The sequence below is a fragment of the Oncorhynchus nerka genome, linkage group LG11 (assembly GCF_034236695.1).
Source record: "Oncorhynchus nerka isolate Pitt River linkage group LG11, Oner_Uvic_2.0, whole genome shotgun sequence".
Classification (NCBI taxonomy): Eukaryota; Metazoa; Chordata; class Actinopteri; order Salmoniformes; family Salmonidae; genus Oncorhynchus; species Oncorhynchus nerka.
The window spans coordinates 7,680,883-7,700,890 of record NC_088406.1 but is presented as its reverse complement, the minus strand read 5'-3'; the positions used below and the strand labels follow the sequence as shown (position 1 = coordinate 7,700,890).

Genomic DNA, 20,008 nt, shown 5'->3' with positions numbered 1-20,008 from the left:
CCCATGTCCTGCTCCTCCCACTAACAACCCATGTCCTGCTCCTCCCACTAACAACCCATGTCCTGCTCCTCCCTACAACAACCCATGTCCTGCTCCTCCCACTAACAACCCATGTCCTGCTCCTCAACCCATGTCCTGCTCCTCCCACTAACAACCCATGTCCTGCTCCTCCCACTAACAACCCATGTCCTGCTCCTCCCACTAACAACCCATGTCCTGCTCCTCCCACTAACAACCCATGTCCTGCTCCTCCCACTAACAACCCATGTCCTGCTCCTCCCACTAACAACCCATGTCCTGCTCCTCCCACTCCCCACCTGACTGACAACCCATGTCCTGTTCCTCCCACTGACAACCCATGTCCTGCTCCTCCCACTAACAACCCATGTCCTGCTCCTCCCACTAACAACCCATGTCCTGCTCCTCCCACTAACAACCCATGTCCTGCTCCTCCCACTAACAACCCATGTCCTGCTCCTCCCACTAACAACCCATAACAACCCATGTCCTGCTCCTCCCACTAACAACCCATGTCCTGCTCCTCCCACTAACAACCCATGTCCTGCTCCTCCCACCTGCCCTAACAACCCATGTCCTGCTCCTCCCACTAACAACCCATGTCCTGCTCCTCCCACTAACAACCCATGTCCTGCTCCTCCCACTAACAACCCATGTCCTGCTCCTCCCACTAACAACCCATGTCCTGCTCCTCCCACTAACAACCCATGTCCTGCTCCTCCCACTAACAACCCATGTCCTGCTCCTCCCACTGACAACCCATGATATTGAACCACACTGAGATGAGTTGTGAGCTCTCGTCCAGAGAGCAGCTTCCTCCGTCTCTAATGTGGATCCATCCTGACGTACACATCCATGTCTTCTATTTAGAAACTATTTATCGTCCAGATTTCTACAGGGGGAACACATTTTAGAGACAAAAAAAGGGAAGGTACCAGTGGGAACTATACCCTGAAAACGATATACCCTATATACTATATATACTGTATACCCTATATACCCTATATACTATATATACTGTATACCCTATATACTATATATACTGTATACCCTATATACTATATACCCTGAAAACGATATACCCTTTAAACTGTATACCCTGAAAACTATATACTATATACTATATAGCCTATACACTACACACTATATACTCTATAAACTGTATACCCTATACTATATATACTGTATACCCTAGACTATATACCCTATATACTGTATACCCAATATACTATATAGCCTATACACTACACACTATATACTCTATATACTGTATACCCTACATACTATATAGCCTATACCCTATATACTCTATATACTGTATACCCTATATACTATATAGCCTATACACTACACACTATATACTCTATACCCTATACTCTATATACTGTATACCCTATATAACCAATATATTGTATTCCCTATATCCTATATACTGTACACCCTATACCCTACATCCTACACCCTATACTCTATACCTTACATACTCCATATCCTATACCCTATAAACTATATCCTATACCCTAGTCTCTAGACCCTACACTCTATATACTGTATACCCTATAACAATATACTGTATTCCCTCTACTGTATAGCCTATACTCTACATCCTGTATACCCTATATACTATACCCTATATATTTAATACCCTATACTCTATATACAGTGTACCCAATACCCTATACCCTATTTTATTTTATTTATTTTAATTTAACCCTTATTTAACCAGGAAGGGCTCATTGAGATTTAAAATCTATTTTTCAAGAGTGTCCTGGCCAAGATGGGCAGCACCAAGTCATTACAAATTTTTTTTTACAGACAGCCAACATGAAAAACTACAAGTAATCTAGTAAAAACCATTGAATTCACAAGAGTATAAAACAGCTAATTAAAAACATTGACAGGTCAGGGAATCAGCCTCAAAATCCTTCATCAGTGATTTAAAAACACAGATCGGGACAAGTTCTTCCACTTTAAAAGTATTTTGTAAGGCGTTCCAAGACGATGGCACAGAGGACATAAAAGCCCTTTTACCAAATTCAGTTTGGACATTTGGAACAGTTAGCAGGATAAAGTCCAGCGAACGAAGAGACGACCCACCACATTTCTGAACAATACAAACGCCCAAATAAAAAGGTAGTAAACCCAAACTGGCTTTGTAAATAAAAGTATACCAGTGACTGAGCCTACGAGTGACTAGAGAAGGCCAGCCAACCCTGGTATACAAAGTGCAGTGGTGCGTAAGGGTTTTGCAGTTTAAAATAAATCCCAAAGTGCCATGGTGAAGGGTGTCAACTGATCTCAAACACTGAGTGGAAGCATTCATATATAAAATATCCCCATAGTCTAGTAAAGGCATAAATGTAGCTGATACTAGCCTCCTTCAGACTTCAAAAGAAAAACAGGCCTTATTCCTAAAATAAAATCCCAATTTCAGCTCATTTTTTTTGTAAGTTGTTGAATATGCAATTTAAAAGAGAGGCCGTCAATCAATTAAAATTCCAAGATATTTATATGCAGTATACACTGTATACTGTATGCCCTGTACTGTATACCACATATCCTATACTCTATATACCCCATACCCTATACACTCTATACTCTGCATACCCTATACTTGATATACACTATATCCTATACACCCTCCCTATATACCCTATACCCAATAATATATACCCTTTACTCTATATACCAAACATCCTGTTCTCATACTGGATACCCTATACCCTATATACTGTACACCCTACTCAATACCCTCCCTATATACTCTATACATTATAATCTATACTCTATACCCTCCCTATATACTCAATACCTTATAAGCTATACCCTTTAATCTATACTCTAAACACCCTACACTCTAAACATCCAATAGTCCATTCTGTATACTCTATACACTAAACATCCTATACTCCATACTGTATACCCTATACCTTAAACACTAAAACATCCTATACTCCATACTGTATACCCTATACCTTAAACACTAAAACATCCTATACTCCATACTGTATACCCTATACCTTAAACACTAAAACATCCTATACTCCATACTGTATACCCTATACCTTAAACACTAAAACATCCTATACTCCATACCCTAGACTCTATATCCATACATTCTATACTCCATACTCTATACACTCTTTACTCCATACACTTTATATACCCTATACTCAATATACTCTATACCCTCCCTATATACTCTATACCTTGTAATCTATACCCTATATCATATACACTAAACATTCTACACACTATACTGTATACCCTATACACCCAGTACTTCATGCTGTATACCCTATATACCCTATTCTCCATACTGTATACCCTATACACTATATACTCTATACTCTAAACATCATATACTCTATACCCTATACACTATATACTCTATACTCTAAACATCATATACTCTATACCCTATACACTATATACCCTATACACTATATACGCTATACCCTAAACATCATATACTCTATACCCTCCACAGTAAACATCATATACTCTATACCCTAAACATCATATACTCTATACCCTAAACATCATATACTCTATACCCTAAACATCATATACTCTATACCATACACCCTCTACACCCTATATATACCCTAGACTCTATACCCTCTATACCCTCTACACCCTATATATCCCCTAGAATCTATACCCTCTATACCTTATATATCCCCTAGACTCTATACCCTCTATACCCTCTACACCCTATATATACCCTAGACTCTATACCCTCTACACCCTAAATATACCCTAGACTCTATACCCTCTATACCCTCTACACCCTATATATACCCTAGACTCTATACCCTCTATACCCTAAATATCCCCTAGAATCTATACCCTAGACTCTAGACCCTAGACTCTAGACCCTAGACTCTAGACCCTAGACTCAGTACACTATATCCTCTATATCCCCAATACCCTACACCCTAGATTCTATATCCTACACCCTATATACTCTATACCCTAGACCCTATAGTCTATAGTCTATATCCTACACCCTATATCCTATATACTCTGTACCCTAGACCCTACACTATATCCTCTATACCCTATACTCTTAGTGACTGCTTGAGATACACAGTACGCCTCCTCCACACTCACAACAGATACTATATTCACAAACACAAAGAACACAGTACCGATCTGCCCCTGAGGAGAAACAAACTGCAGTCCTCGGTCTGTCCCCTGACAGAGTAGGGGGAACTGCATGGTCTTTCTGAATGTACCCATGTGTGTGTGTGTGTGTACGTACAACAGAGAGAATTGCAAAGAATTTCTGAATTTACCCATATTTGATAATGTACTTCAGGCAGAATTCAAAGCGTACATTAATGATAGAGGCGGATTAGAGCTGGGAGACTAGAGCTGAGAGACTAGAGCTGGGAGACTAGAGCTGGGAGACTAGAGCTGGGAGACTAGAGCTGGGAGACTAGAGCTGAGAGACTAGAGCTGAGAGACTAGAGCTGGGAGACTAGAGCTGGGAGACTAGAGCTGAGAGACTAGAGCTGGGAGACTAGAGCTGAGAGACTAGAGCTGAGAGACTAGAGCTGAGAGACTAGAGCTGAGAGACTAGAGCTGGGAGACTAGAGCTGAGAGACTAGAGCTGGGAGACTAGAGCTGGGAGACACAGACTAGAGCTGGGAGACTAGAGCTGGGAGACTAGAGCTGGAAGATTAGAGCTGGGAAACACAGACTAGAGCTGGAAGACTAGAGCTGGGAGACTAGAGCTGGGAGACTAGAGCTGGGAGACTAGAGCTGGGAGACTAGAGCTGGGAGACTAGAGCTGAGAGACTAGAGCTGAGAGACTAGAGCTGAGAGACTAGAGCTGAGAGACTAGAGCTGGGAGACTAGAGCTGAGAGACTAGAGCTGGGAGACTAGAGCTGGGAGACTAGAGCTGGGAGACACAGACTAGAGCTGGGACTAGACTGGGAGACTAGAGCTGGGAGACACAGACTAGAGCTGGAAGACTAGAGCTGGGAGACTAGAGCTGGAAGACTAGAGCTGGGAATTAGACAGACTAGAGCTGGAAGACTAGAGCTGGGAGACTAGAGCTGGGAGACTAGAGCTGGGAGATTAGAGCTGGGAGACTAGAGCTGAGAGACTAGAGCTGGGAGACTAGAGCTGGGAGACTAGAGCTGGGAGACTAGAGCTGGGAGACTAGAGCTGAGAGACTAGAGCTGGGAGACTAGAGCTGAGAGACTAGAGCTGGGAGACTAGAGCTGGGAGATTAGAGCTGGGAGACTAGAGCTGGGAGACTAGAGCTGGGAGACTAGATCTGGGAGACTAGAGCTGGGAGACTAGAGCTGGGAGACTAGAGCTGGGAGACTAGAGCTGGGAGACTAGAGCTGGGAGACTAGAGCTGGGAGACTAGAGCTGGGAGACTAGAGCTGGGAGACTAGAGCTGGGAGACTAGAGCTGGGAGACTAGAGCTGGGAGACACAGACTAGAGCTGGGAGACTAGAGCTGGGAGACTAGAGCTGGAAGATTAGAGCTGGGAAACACAGACTAGAGCTGGGAGACTAGAGCTGGAAGATTAGAGCTGAGAGACTAGAGCTGGGAGACTAGAGCTGGGAGACTAGAGCTGGGAGACTAGAGCTGGGAGACTAGAGCTGGGAGACTAGAGCTGGGAGACTAGAGCTGGGAGACACAGACTAGAGCTGGGAGACTAGAGCTGGGAGACTAGAGCTGGGAGACTAGAGCTGGGAGACTAGAGCTGGGAGACTAGAGCTGGGAGACTAGAGCTGGGAGACTAGAGCTGGGAGACTAGAGCTGGGAGAGAGAGACTGAGCTGACTAGGAGACTAGGAGAGCTGGGAGACTAGAGCTGGAAGATTAGAGCTGGGAAACACAGACTAGAGCTGGGAGACTAGAGCTGGAAGATTAGAGCTGAGAGACTAGAGCTGGGAGACTAGAGCTGGGAGACTAGAGCTGGGAGACTAGAGCTGAGAGACTAGAGCTGGGAGACTAGAGCTGGGAGACTAGAGCTGGGAGACTAGAGCTGGGAGACTAGAGCTGGGAGACTAGAGCTGGGAGACTAGAGCTGGGAGACTAGAGCTGGGAGACTAGAGCTGGGAGATTAGAGCTGGGAGACTAGAGCTGGGAGACTAGAGCTGGGAGACTAGAGCTGGGAGACTAGAGCTGAGAGACTAGAGCTGGGAGACTAGAGCTGGGAGACTAGAGCTGGAAGATTAGAGCTGGGAAACACAGACTAGAGCTGGGAGACTAGAGCTGGGAGACTAGAGCTGGGTGACACAGACTAGAGCTGGGAGACTAGAGCTGGGACACAGACTAGAGCTGGGAGACTAGAGCTGGGACACAGACTAGAGCTGGGAGACTAGAGCTGGGACACAGACTAGAGCTGGGAGAGTAGAGCTGGGAGAATAGATCTGGGAGACACAAACTAGTGTCTACCTATACTGTCTTCAAAATCACACCAACCAAATAAGACAATGTCATGATGGAGATGTTACTACCAGCATAGAGTTCTCTCTCTCTCAGAGGTGTTACTTACCAGCATAGAGTTCTCTCTCTCTCTCAGAGGTGTTACTTACCAGCATAGAGTTCTCTCTCTCTCAGAGGTGTTACGTACCAGCAGAGTTCTCTCTCTCTCTCTCAGAGATGTTACTTAACAGCATAGAGTTCTCTCTCTCAGAGGTGTTACTTAACAGCATAGAGTTCTCTCTCTCAGAGGTGTTACTTAACAGCATAGAGTTCTCTCTCTCAGAGGTGTTACTTAACAGCATAGAGTTGTCTCTCTCAGAGGTGTTACTTAACAGCATAGAGTTCTCTCTCTCTCAGAGATGTTACTTAACAGCATAGAGTTCTCTCTCTCTCAGAGATGTTACTTAACAGGATAGAGTTGTCTCTCTCAGAGGTGTTACTTAACAGCATAGAGTTCTCTCTCTCTCAGAGATGTTACTTAACAGCATAGAGTTCTCTCTCTCTCAGAGATGTTACTTAACAGCATAGAGTTGTCTCTCTCAGAGGTGTTACTTAACAGCATAGAGTTCTCTCTCTCTCAGAGGTGTTACTTAACAGCATAGAGTTGTCTCTCTCAGAGGTGTTACTTAACAGCATAGAGTTCTCTCTCTCAGAGATGTTACTTAACAGCATAGAGTTCTCTCTCTCAGAGATGTTACTTAACAGCATAGAGTTCTCTCTCTCTCAGAGATGTTACGTACCAGCATAGAGTTCTCTCTCTCTCAGAGATGTTACGTACCAGCATAGAGTTGTCTCTCTCGTTGAAGGGCTGTGGTTCAGTAAAAAACTCTGTGTTGTGGTCCAGTCTGCCATGGCCTCCGTACTGCACCTCATCACTGTCCAGCTTGATGGTGTATCTGTGTGGGGTCAAAGGTTAAGGAACACTGGCATAAAGAGAAATGGAAAAAGATGGAGATAGAGGGAACATAAGAAGGGTGATGAGGAAGAGACAGGAAAGAAGGAGCACAAGAAAGGTGATGAGGAAGAGACAGGAAAGGAGCAACATAAGAAGGGTGATGAGGAAGAGACAGGAAAGGAGGAACATAAGGGTGATGAGGAAGAGACAGGAAAGGAGGAGCACAAGAAGGGTGATGGGGAAGAGACAGGAAAGGAGCAACATAAGGGTGATGAGGAAGAGACAGGAAAGGAGGAACACAAGAAGGGTGATGAGGAAGAGACGGGAAAGGAGGAACACAAGAAGGGTGATGAGGAAGAGACAGGAAAGGAGGAACATAAGCAGAGTGATGAGGAAGAGACAGGAAAGGAGCAACATAAGAAGGGTGATGAGGAAGAGACATTAAAGGAGGAACACACGAAGGGTGATGAGGAAGAGACAGGAAAGGAGCAACACAAGAAGGGTGATGAAGAAGAGACAGGAAAGGAGCAACACAAGAAGGGTGATGAGGAAGAGACAGGAAAGGAGTAACACAAGAAGGGTGATGAGGAAGAGACAGGAAAGGAGCAACATAAGCAGAGTGATGAGGAAGAGACAGGAAAGGAGGAACATAAGGGTGATGAGGAAGAGACAGGAAAGGAGGAACATAAGGGTGATGAGGAAGAGACAGGAAAGGAGGAACATAAGGGTGATGAGGAAGAGACAGGAAAGGAGGAACATAAGGGTGATGAGGAAGAGACAGGAAAGGAGGAACATAAGGGTGATGAGGAAGAGACAGGAAAGGAGGAACATAAGGGTGATGAGGAAGAGACAGGAAAGGAGGTACATAAGAAGAGTGATGAGGAAGAGACAGGAAAGGAGGAACATAAGAAGGGTGATGAGAAAGGGACAGGAAAGGAGGAACACAAGAAGGGTGATGAGGAAGAGACAGGAAAGGAGGAACACAAGAAGGGTGATGAGGAAGAGACAGGAAAGGAGGAACACGAGAAGGGTGATGAGGAAGAGACAGGAAAGGAGGAACACAAGGGTGACGAGGAAGAGACAGGAAAGGAGGAACATAAGGGTGATGAGGAAGAGACAGGAAAGGAGGAACATAAGAAGGGTGATGAGGAAGAGACAGGAAAGGAGGAACAAAAGAAGGGTGATGAGGAAGAGACATGAAAGGAGGAACATAAGAAGGGTGATGAGGAAGAGACAGGAAAGGAGGAACATAAGAAGGGTGATGAGGAAGAGACAGGAAAGGAGGAACATAAGGGTGATGAGGAAGAGACAGGAAAGGAGGAACATAAGAAGGGTGATGAGGAAGAGACAGGAAAGGAGGAGCACAAGGGAAACCTTCCTCCACCTACACACCTTCCTGTTATGCTGTGTGACTGACAACACCGGCCCACATTAACACACAGTCCAATAGGAAAGTGTCTGAACCGTGCAGCTCAACAGATTAATTTATTACATAAATAATGTATTTCATCAAACAAACAAAACAAAACAAATCTCTGTGTCTTTGCTACACTGACTCAATGAAATATTAAATAAAGTCATTTCCTTTGACTCGTGTAGGGGAAGAAACAGAGGAGAGAAGAACGTGAGCAGGCTATTGGGCGGGGATTTGGTTCTACACTTTTATTTGTACGATCCCTCTTGTTCTCCTGAACTTGTAATCAGTCAAAGTCTGTACCAAATGGAACCCTATTCCCTACATAGTGCGCACTCCTTTTGACTACAGCCCTACGTGCCCTGGTTAAAAAATAGTGCACTATAAAGACTTGGAATAGGGTTTCATTCAGGACAAATCTAGGGTAGATTGATGGCTTGGCCCACTGGGCATTATATTCTCTATGCCTGTGAGAGCCTTGTGCCTGCCAATACAACCAACACGGTACTATAGTTAACAGGGTGTCAGTGAAATATATCATATGTATGGTCCAAATATGACGAGATATGCATGTCAAATGTAAATATTTAATATATACCTATACGCTATGGGTATATAATGATATTGGCCTGTGGTAGCTACATGACAAGGAGAGAAGGAGAGGAGAGGAATGGGGATAGAGAGAGAGATAAAGAGAGATAAAGAGAGAGAGAATAGATGAATTGGACCTGGGAGGCTCTTCTCTCTCTGTGGTGTTTTGTTTACCTTTGTCTCTCTGAGCACCTCAATAGACAGGACAGTAGATCTGAGTCCAAAATGACACCCTAATTCCTTATACTTTCCCCCACTCTGGTCAAAAGTAGTGCGCTATCTTGGGAATAGAGAATTCCTTATACTTTCCCCCACTCTGGTCAAAAGTAGTGCGCTATCTTGGGAATAGAGTGCCATTTGGGACGCACACCTAGGTAACAAACAACCAGGAGCTAGGCGGGAAGGAACACATGCAAACTGGATTCTAATTGGCTAGGTGAAAATCACCTCATCTCCCCATAGGCCAGTCTGAGGAAGGAGTCAGTTGGAGTCAGATCCTCAAACACTTCCTGGTTCTGCCCCAGGGCCGGGGAACATTCTACTTGTCTGCTTTGATAGCCATGATTAAAAAGAAAGAAGCTCTGCTCAGTGTGTGCATTATTTCTACTGAGAAAGACATACACACTCCTCCTCCCCCCTATCTCCTCTCCCTCACCCTTTCCTCCTCTCCCTCACCCTCTCCCTTTCCTCCTCTCCCTCACCCCCTCCCTTCTCCCTTCCTCCTCTCTCTCACCCTCTCCCTTCCCTCCTCCCCCTCCCCCTTCTCCCTTTCCTCCTCTCCCTCACCCTTCTCCCTTCCTCCTCTCCCTCACCCTTCTCCCTTTCCTCCTCTCCCTCACCCTCACCCTTCTCCCTTTCCTCCTCTCCCTCACCCTCTCCCTTCTCCCTCACCCTTCTCCCTTTCCTCCTCTCCCTCACCCTCTCCCTTCTCCCTTTCCTCCTCTCCCTCACCCTCTCCCTGCTCCCTTTCCTCCTCTCCCTCACCCTCTCCCTTCTCCCCTTCCTCCTCTCCCTCACCCTCTCCCTTCTCCCTTTCCTCCTCTCCCTCACCCTCTCCCTTCTCCCTTTCCTCCTCTCCCTCACCCTCTCCCTTCTCCCTTTCCTCCTCTCCCTCACCCTGCTCCCTTTCCTCCTCTCCCTCACCCTCTCCCTTTCCTCCTCTCCCTCACCCTTCTCCCTTTCCTCCTCACCCTCTCCCTTCTCCCTTTCCTCCTCTCCCTCTCCCTTCTCCCTTTCCTCCTCTCCCTCACCCTCTCCCTTTCCTCCTCTCCCTCACCCTCTCCCTTCTCCCTTTCCTCCTCTCCCTCACCCTCTCCCTGCTCCCTTTCCTCCTTACATTAGAGAATCCTGACAACATCCTCCTTTTTAGTTGTGGATATTTAAGGATGGTTCTAAAAAATAAAACAAAAGAAAACATTGTAATAAAATCTCTCAGGAATCATAACGTAAAGCAAAGATGAGAATCAACAGACTCAAAGACTCTAACAGGAATATTACCTATCCTGGTGATTTAAATTCAGTTGATACCACAGTGGAGTATATGATTAGTTAGATAATGACTGACTAGATAATGAACATTGTTATCCTACCATCCACACATCGCAATTCATTCAAGGCTCATTTAAAAGCTGATTTCAAACCATCTGGCTGCAATCCAGCAACCAAAGACATTAAATAACCTTATGCCTCTTCTGTGTGTGTGTGTGTGTGTGTGTGTGTGTGTGTTCGTATGCTGAATTGTAAATGGAGGACAGTTAATTTGATGTTCCCTGGCCAACATTGTCTGGGGTAAGTGGAGCTCCAGGAGGCATTCAACAATGAGGTTTGTGTTTTTGTCTACAGATGGCTGCTATAATAGCCTGCAGTTCAGCTGTGAATGAGGTTTGTGTTATTGTCTACAGATGGCTGCTATAACAGCCTGCAGTTCAGCTGTGAATGAGGTTTGTGTTATTGTCTACAGATGGCTGCTATAATAGCCTGCAGTTCAGCTGTGAATGAGGTTTGTGTTATTGTCTACAGATGGCTGCTATAACAGCCTGCAGTTCAGCTGTGAATGAGGTTTGTGTTAATGTCTACAGATGGCTGCTATAACAGCCTGCAGTTCAGCTGTGAAGTATTGTAATGAATACAGGCTTTGTCAATAGGGGGAAGATTTATGGTAAAAAAATTGTACATTTTGAAGCACTGAGCCGACCCCATCGCTCCCTACCCACCCCCACCCCCATCACTCATTACCCCTACCTACCCACCCCCATCACTCATTAACCCTACCTACCCACCCCCATCACTCAAGACCCCTACCTACCCACCCCCATCACTCATTAACCCTACCTACCCACCCCCACCCCCATCACTCATTACCCTACCTACCCACCCCATCACTCATTAACCCTACCTACCCACCCCCATCACTCAAGACCCCTACCTACCCACCCCATCACTCATTAACCCTACCTACCCACCCCATCACTCTTTACCCCTACCTACCCACCCCCATCGCTCATTACCCCTACCTACCCACCCCCATCGCTCATTACCCCTACCTACCCACCCCCATCACTCATTACCCCTACCTACCCACCCCCATCACTCAAGACCCCTACCTACCCACCCCCATCGCTCATTACCCCTACCTACCCACCCCCATCACTCATTACCCCTACCTACCCACCCCATCACTCATTAACCCTACCTACCCACCCCCATCACTCATTAACCCTACCTACCCACCCCATCACTCTTTACCCCTACCTACCCACCCCCATCGCTCATTACCCCTACCTACCCACCCCCATCGCTCATTACCCCTACCTACCCACCCCCATCACTCATTACCCCTACCTACCAACCCCCATCGCTCATTAACCCTACCTACCCACCCCCATCACTCATTACCCCTACCTACCCACCCCCATCACTCATTACCCCTACCTACCCACCCCCATCTCTCATTACCCCTACCTACCCACCCCCATCACTCATTACCCCTACCTACCCACCCCCATCGCTCATTAACCCTACCTACCCACCCCCATCACTCATTACCCCTATCTACCCACCCCCATCGCTCATTAACCCTACCTACCCACCCCATCACTCATTACCCCTACCTACCCACCCCCATCGCTCATTAACCCTACCTACCAACCCCCCCCATCGCTCATTACCCCTACCTACCCACCCCCATCGCTCATTACCCCTACCTACCCACCCCATCGCTCATTACCCCTACCTACCCACCCACATCACTCATTACCCCTACCATACCCACCCCCATCACTCATTACCCCTACCTACCCACCCCCATCACTCATTACCCCTACCTACCCACCCACCCCATCACTCATTAACCCTACCTACCCACCCCATCACTCATTACCCCTACCTACCCACCCCCTCACTCATTACCCCTACCTACCCACCCCCATCACTCAAGACCCCTACCTACCCACCTCCATCACTCATTACCCCTACCTACCCACCCCCATCACTCAAGACCCCTACCTTACCCACCCCCATCACTCATTACCCCTACCTACCCACCCCCATCACTCAAGACCCCTACCTACCCACCTCCATCACTCATTACCCCTACCTACCCCCACCTCCATCACTCATTACCCACCTACCTACCCACCCCCATCACTCATTACCCCTACCTACCCACCCCTCACTCATTACCCCTACCTACCCACCCCCATCACTCAAGACCCCTACCTACCCACCTCCATCACTCATTACCCCTACCTACCCACCCCATCACTCAACACCCCTACCTATCCACCCCCATCACTCATTACCCCTACCTACCCACCCCATCACTCATTACCCCTACCTACCCACCCTCACTCATTACCCCTACCTACCCACCCCCATCACTCAAGACCCCTACCTACCCACCCCCATCACTCATTACCCCTACCTACCCACCCCCATCACTCAAGACACCTACCTACCCACCTCCATCACTCATTACCCCTACCTACCCACCCCCATCACTCATTACCCCTACCTACCCACCCCCAACACTCATTACCCCTACCTACCCACCCCCATCACTCTTTACCCCTACCTACCACCCCCATCTCTCATTACCCCTACCTACCCACCCCCATCGCTCATTACCCCTACCTACCCACCCCCATCACTCATTACCCCTACCTACCCACCCCATCACTCATTACACCTACCTACCCACCCCCATCACTCATTACCCCTACCTACCCACCCCCATCACTCAAGACCCCTACCTACCCACCTCCATCACTCATTACCCCTACCTACCCACCCCCATCACTCAAGACCCCTACCTACCCACCCCCATCACTCATTACCCCTACCTACCCACCCCCATCGCTCATTAACCATACCTACCCACCCCCATCACCCCTACCTACCCACCCCCATTAACCCCTACCTACCCACCCCCATCGCTCATTAACCCTACCTACCCACCCCCATCGCTCATTAACCCTACCTACCCACCCCATCACTCATTACCCCTACCTACCCACCCCCATCACTCATTACCCCTACCTACCCACCCCCATCGCTCATTACCCCTACCTACCCACCCCCGTCACTCTTTACCCCTACCTACCCACCCCCATCTCTCATTACCCCTACCTACCCACCCCATCACTCATTACCCCTACCTACCCACCCCCATCTCTCATTACCCCTACCTACCCCCATCACTCATTACCCCTACCTACCCACCCCCATCTCTCATTACCCCTACCTACCCACCCCCATCGCTCTTTACCCCTACCTACCCACCCCCATCACTCATTACCCCTACCTACCCACCCCCATCGCTCTTACCCCTACCTACCCACCCCCATCGCTCTTTACCCCTACCTACCCACCCCCATCGCTCTTTACCCCTACCTACCCACCCCCATCACTCATTACCCCTACCTACCCACCCCCATCACTCTTTACCCCTACCTACCCACCCCATCACTCATTACCCCTACCTACCCACCCCCATCGCTCATTACCCCTACCTACCCACCCCCATCACTCATTACCCCTACCTACCCACCCCCATCTCTCATTACCCCTACCTACCCACCCCCTTCGCCCCTACCTACCCACCCCCATCACTCATTACCCCTACCTACCCACCCCCTTCGCCCCCTACCTACCCACCCCCATCTCTCATTACCCCTACCCACCCCATCACTCATTACCCCTACCTACCCACCCAATCACTCATTACCCCTACCTACCCACCCCCATCACTCATTACCCCTACCTACCCACCCCCATCGCTCTTTACCCCTACCTACCCACCCCCATCACTCATTACCCCTACCTACCCACCCCCAATTCTCATTACCCCTACCTACCCACCCCATCACTCTTTACCCCTACCTACCCACCCCCATCGCTCATTACCCCTACCTACCCAACCCCATCACTCATTACCCCTACCTACCCACCCCCATCACTCTTTACCCCTACCTACCCACCCCCATCGCTCATTACCCCTACCTACCCACCCCCATCGCTCATTACCCCTATCTACCCACCCCCATCACTCATTACCCCTACCTACCCACCCCTTCGCCCCTACCTACCCACCCCCATCGCTCCTTATCCCTACCTACCCACCCCATCACTCCTTACCACTTCCTACCCACCCCTCACTCATTACCCCTACCTACCCACCCCCATCACTCATTACCCCTACCTACCCACCCCCATCACTCATTACCCCTACCTACCCACCCCATCACTCTTTACCCCTACCTACCCACCCCCATCACTCATTACCCCTACCTACCCACCCCATCACTCATTACCCCTACCTACCCACCCCCATCGCTCATTACCCCTACCTACCCACCCCCATCACTCATTACCCCTACCTACCCACCCCCATCTCTCATTACCCCTACCTACCCACCCCCATCGCTCATTACCCCTACCTACCCACCCCCATCGCTCCTTACCCCTACCTACCCACCCCCATCGCTCCTTACCACTTCCTACCCACCCCTCACTCATTACCCCTACCTACCCACCCCCATCACTCATTACCCCTACCTACCCACCCCATCACTCATTACCCCTACCTACCCACCCCATCACTCATTACCCCTACCTACCCACCCCATCGCTCATTACCCCTACCTACCCACCCCATCGCTCATTACCCCTACCTACCCACCCCCATCGCTCATTACCCCTACCCCCACCCCCATCGCTCACCCCTACCTACCCACCCCCATCACTCATTACCCCTACCTACCCACCCCCATCTCTCATTACCCCTACCTACCCACCCCATCACTCTTTACCCCTACCTACCCACCCCCATCGCTCACTACCCCTACCTACCCACCCCCATCACTCATTACCCCTACCTACCCACCCCCATCACTCATTACCCCTACCTACCCACCCCATCACTCATTACCCCTACCTACCCACCCCATCACTCATTACCCCTACCTACCCCCATCTCTCATTACCCCTACCTACCCACCCCCATCTCTCATTACCCCTACCTACCCACCCCCATCGCTCTTTACCCCTACCTACCCACCCCCATCACTCATTACCCCTACCTACCCACCCCCATCACTCATTACCCCTACCTACCCACCCCCATCGCTCATTACCCCTACCTACCCACCCACATCGCTTCCTCCCGCTTGGCCCTAACCCATGGTTTCTGCAGGTCACAGATTTACATTTACATTTAAGTCATTTAGCTCTTATCCAGAGCGACAGATCTGCAAGGTGAAAGCAATATGGTGGACGCTTCACCACTGCACTGCTCATACCTACCCAGACGCTTCACCACTGCACTGCTCATACCTACCCAGACGCTTCACCACTGCACTGCTCATACCTACCCAGACTCCTCACCACTGCACTGCTCATACCTACCCAGACTCTTCAGAACTGCACTGCTCATACCTACCCAGACTCTTCAGAACAACACTGCTCATACCTACCCAGACTCTTCATCACTGCACTGCTCATACCTACCCAGACTCTTCACCACTGCACTGCTCATACCTACCCAGACTCTTCAGAACTGCACTGCTCATACCTACCCAGACTATTCAGAACAACACTGCTCATACCTACCCAGACTCTTCAGAACTGCACTGCTCATACCTACCCAGACTCTTCACCACTGCACTGCTCATACCTACCCAGACTCTTCAGAACAACACTGCTCATACCTACCCAGACTCTTCACCACTGCACTGCTCATACCTACCCAGACTCTTCAGAACAACACTGCTCATACCTACCCAGACTCTTCAGAACAACACTGCTCATACCTACCCAGACTCTTCAGAACTGCACTGCTCATACCTACCCATACTCTTCAGAACTGCACTGCTCATACCTACCCAGACTCTTCACCACTGCACTGCTCATACCTACCCATACTCTTCAGAACAACACTGCTCACACCTACCCAGACTCTTCACCACTGCACTGCTCATACCCACCCAGACTCTTCACCACTGCACTGCTCATACCTACCCAGACTCTTCACCACTGCACTGCTCATACCTACCCATACTCTTCAGAACTGCACTGCTCATACCTACCCAGACTCTTCACCACTGCACTGCTCATACCTACCCAGACTCTTCACCACTGCACTGCTCATACCTACCCAGACTCTTCAGAACAACACTGCTCATACCTACCCAGACTCTTCACCACTGCACTGCTCATACCTACCCAGACTCTTCAGAACAACACTGCTCATACCTACCCAGACTCTTCAGAACTGCACTGCTCATACCTACCCAGACTCTTCACCACTGCACTGCTCATACCTACCCAGACTCTTCAGAACTGCACTGCTCATACCCACCCAGACTCTTCAGAACAACACTGCTCATACCTACCCAGACTCTTCAGAACAACACTGCTCATACCTACCCAGACTCTTCAGAACAACACTGCTCATACCTACCCAGACTCTTCACCACTGCACTGCTCATACCTACCCAGACTCTTCAGAACAACACTGCTCATACCTACCCAGACTCTTCAGAACAACACTGCTCATACCTACCCAGACTCTTCAGAACTGCACTGCTCATACCTACCCAGACTCTTCAGAACAACACTGCTCATACCTACCCAGACTCTTCAGAACAACACTGCTCATACCTACCCAGACTCTTCAGAACTGCACTGCTCATACCTACCCAGACTCTTCAGAACAACACTGCTCATACCTACCCAGACTCTTCACCACTGCACTGCTCATACCTACCCAGACTCTTCAGAACAACACTGCTCATACCTACCCAGACTCTTCAGAACTGCACTGCTCATACCTACCCAGACTCTTCAGAACAACACTGCTCATACCTACCCAGACTCTTCACCACTGCACTGCTCATACCTACCCAGACTCTTCACCACTGCACTGCTCATACCTACCCAGAACTGCAAACATGGCCAGGTTCCGACAATCTGTCCATGAGAGGGGGAGTGGGGGGTGATTAGGGACTAGCTGAATCAGTGTCAATCTGTAGAGGGCCAGAGCAGGTGCCAGTCAGTCCAGGAGAATAGCTCAGTAATTAGGCCCATTGATGACTTGAAAACAATCTGTCCATGAGCATGATTGCAATTGGAATGCCTTCCAAATCGCAGCCTATTCCCTTTATAGTACACTACTATTGACCAAGGCCTATACTGTAGGTTATTTGAGACAAGGAGTGTTATAGCAGCCCATGAGAGTGGACTGATAGGCTCTTACCTACCCAGACTCTTCAGAACAACACTGCTCATACCTACCCAGACTCTTCAGAACAACACTGCTCATACCTACCCAGACTCTTCAGAACAACACTGCTCATACCTACCCAGACTCTTCACCACTGCACTGCTCATACCTACCCAGACTCTTCAGACTGCACTGCTCATACCCACCCAGACTCTTCAGAACAACACTGCTCATACCTACCCAGACTCTTCAGAACAACACTGCTCATACCTACCCAGACTCTTCAGAACAACACTGCTCATACCTACCCAGACTCTTCACCACTGCACTGCTCATACCTACCCAGACTCTTCAGAACAACACTGCTCATACCTACCCAGACTCTTCAGAACAACACTGCTCATACCTACCCAGACTCTTCAGAACTGCACTGCTCATACCTACCCAGACTCTTCAGAACAACACTGCTCATACCTACCCAGACTCTTCAGAACAACACTGCTCATACCTACCCAGACTCTTCAGAACTGCACTGCTCATACCTACCCAGACTCTTCAGAACAACACTGCTCATACCTACCCAGACTCTTCACCACTGCACTGCTCATACCTACCCAGACTCTTCAGAACAACACTGCTCATACCTACCCAGACTCTTCAGAACTGCACTGCTCATACCTACCCAGACTCTTCAGAACAACACTGCTCATACCTACCCAGACTCTTCACCACTGCACTGCTCATACCTACCCAGACTCTTCACCACTGCACTGCTCATACCTACCCAGAACTGCAAACATGGCCAGGTTCCGACAATCTGTCCATGAGAGGGGGAGTGGGGGGTGATTAGGGACTAGCTGAATCAGTGTCAATCTGTAGAGGGCCAGAGCAGTTGCCAGTCAGTCCAGGAGAATAGCTCAGTAATTAGGCCCATTGATGACTTGAAAACAATCTGTCCATGAGCATGATTGCAATTGGAATGCCTTCCAAATCGCAGCCTATTCCCTTTATAGTACACTACTATTGACCAAGGCCTATACTGTAGGTTATTTGAGACAAGGAGTGTTATAGCAGCCCATGAGAGTGGACTGATAGGCTCTTAGAGAAATATGTTCACATCTCAGTAATCAAGTCCCAGAATCCTTTGTGAAGTGATTTCTTTGTTATACCGTATTATAAACTGGGTGGTTCGAACCCTGAATGCTGATTTTTTTATCTTTTATTTTTTACCTTTATTTAACGAGGCAAGTCAGTTAAGAACAAATTCTTATTTTCAATGACGGCCTAGGAAACAGTGGGTTAACTGCCTGTTCAGGGGCAGAACGACAGAGCTGTACCTTGTCAACTCGGGGGTTTGAACTTACAACCTTCCGGTTACTAGTCCAACGATCTAAACCACTAGGCTACCCTGCCGCCCCGATTCCCTGACAGCCGTGGTATATCAGACCGTATACCACGGGTACTGCTATAATTCAGCCGGTAACCAGTTCATGATAGCAATAAGCCACCTCAAGGGGGTCGTGGTATGTGGCCAATATATCATGGCTAAGGTTGAGCATAAGAACGTCCCTTAGCCATGCTATATTGGCCACATACCACACCGCCTCGGGCCTCGTTGCTTAAATTCATATTCGCTATAGAGCACCAGTATAGAATAGCACTTCCTCTCGACCCACAAGTACACACATGAACAGAAGTGTACGTACTAAAAACTACATTTCCCAAAAAGGGAAGGACGTATCCATATTCAGAGGAGATTTGGTAATAAAGATGCGTAATTCACCCTCCCCATTCAGGTAACGCTTAGTTCTGACTGAGCCGATAGAATGACGATGTGACATAATGAGAGTCTGTATGTTGGGAAAGAGCGCTGTGCCCCCAATGACACCCTATTCCCTATAAATGGCACCCTATT

General features: G+C 48.4%; 1 protein-coding gene across 1 annotated transcript in view; it reads right to left on the bottom strand.

Moving 5' to 3' along the window:
- LOC135574087 (1,4-alpha-glucan-branching enzyme-like) overlaps positions 1–20,008 on the bottom strand; it is a 109,456-nt gene that overhangs the window by 40,969 nt on the left and 48,479 nt on the right. Inside the window, exon 5 of the mRNA XM_065024964.1 lies at positions 7,253–7,370. Within this exon, the coding sequence (XP_064881036.1) occupies positions 7,253–7,370 (118 nt within the window). The remainder of the gene's footprint in view (positions 1–7,252; positions 7,371–20,008) is intronic.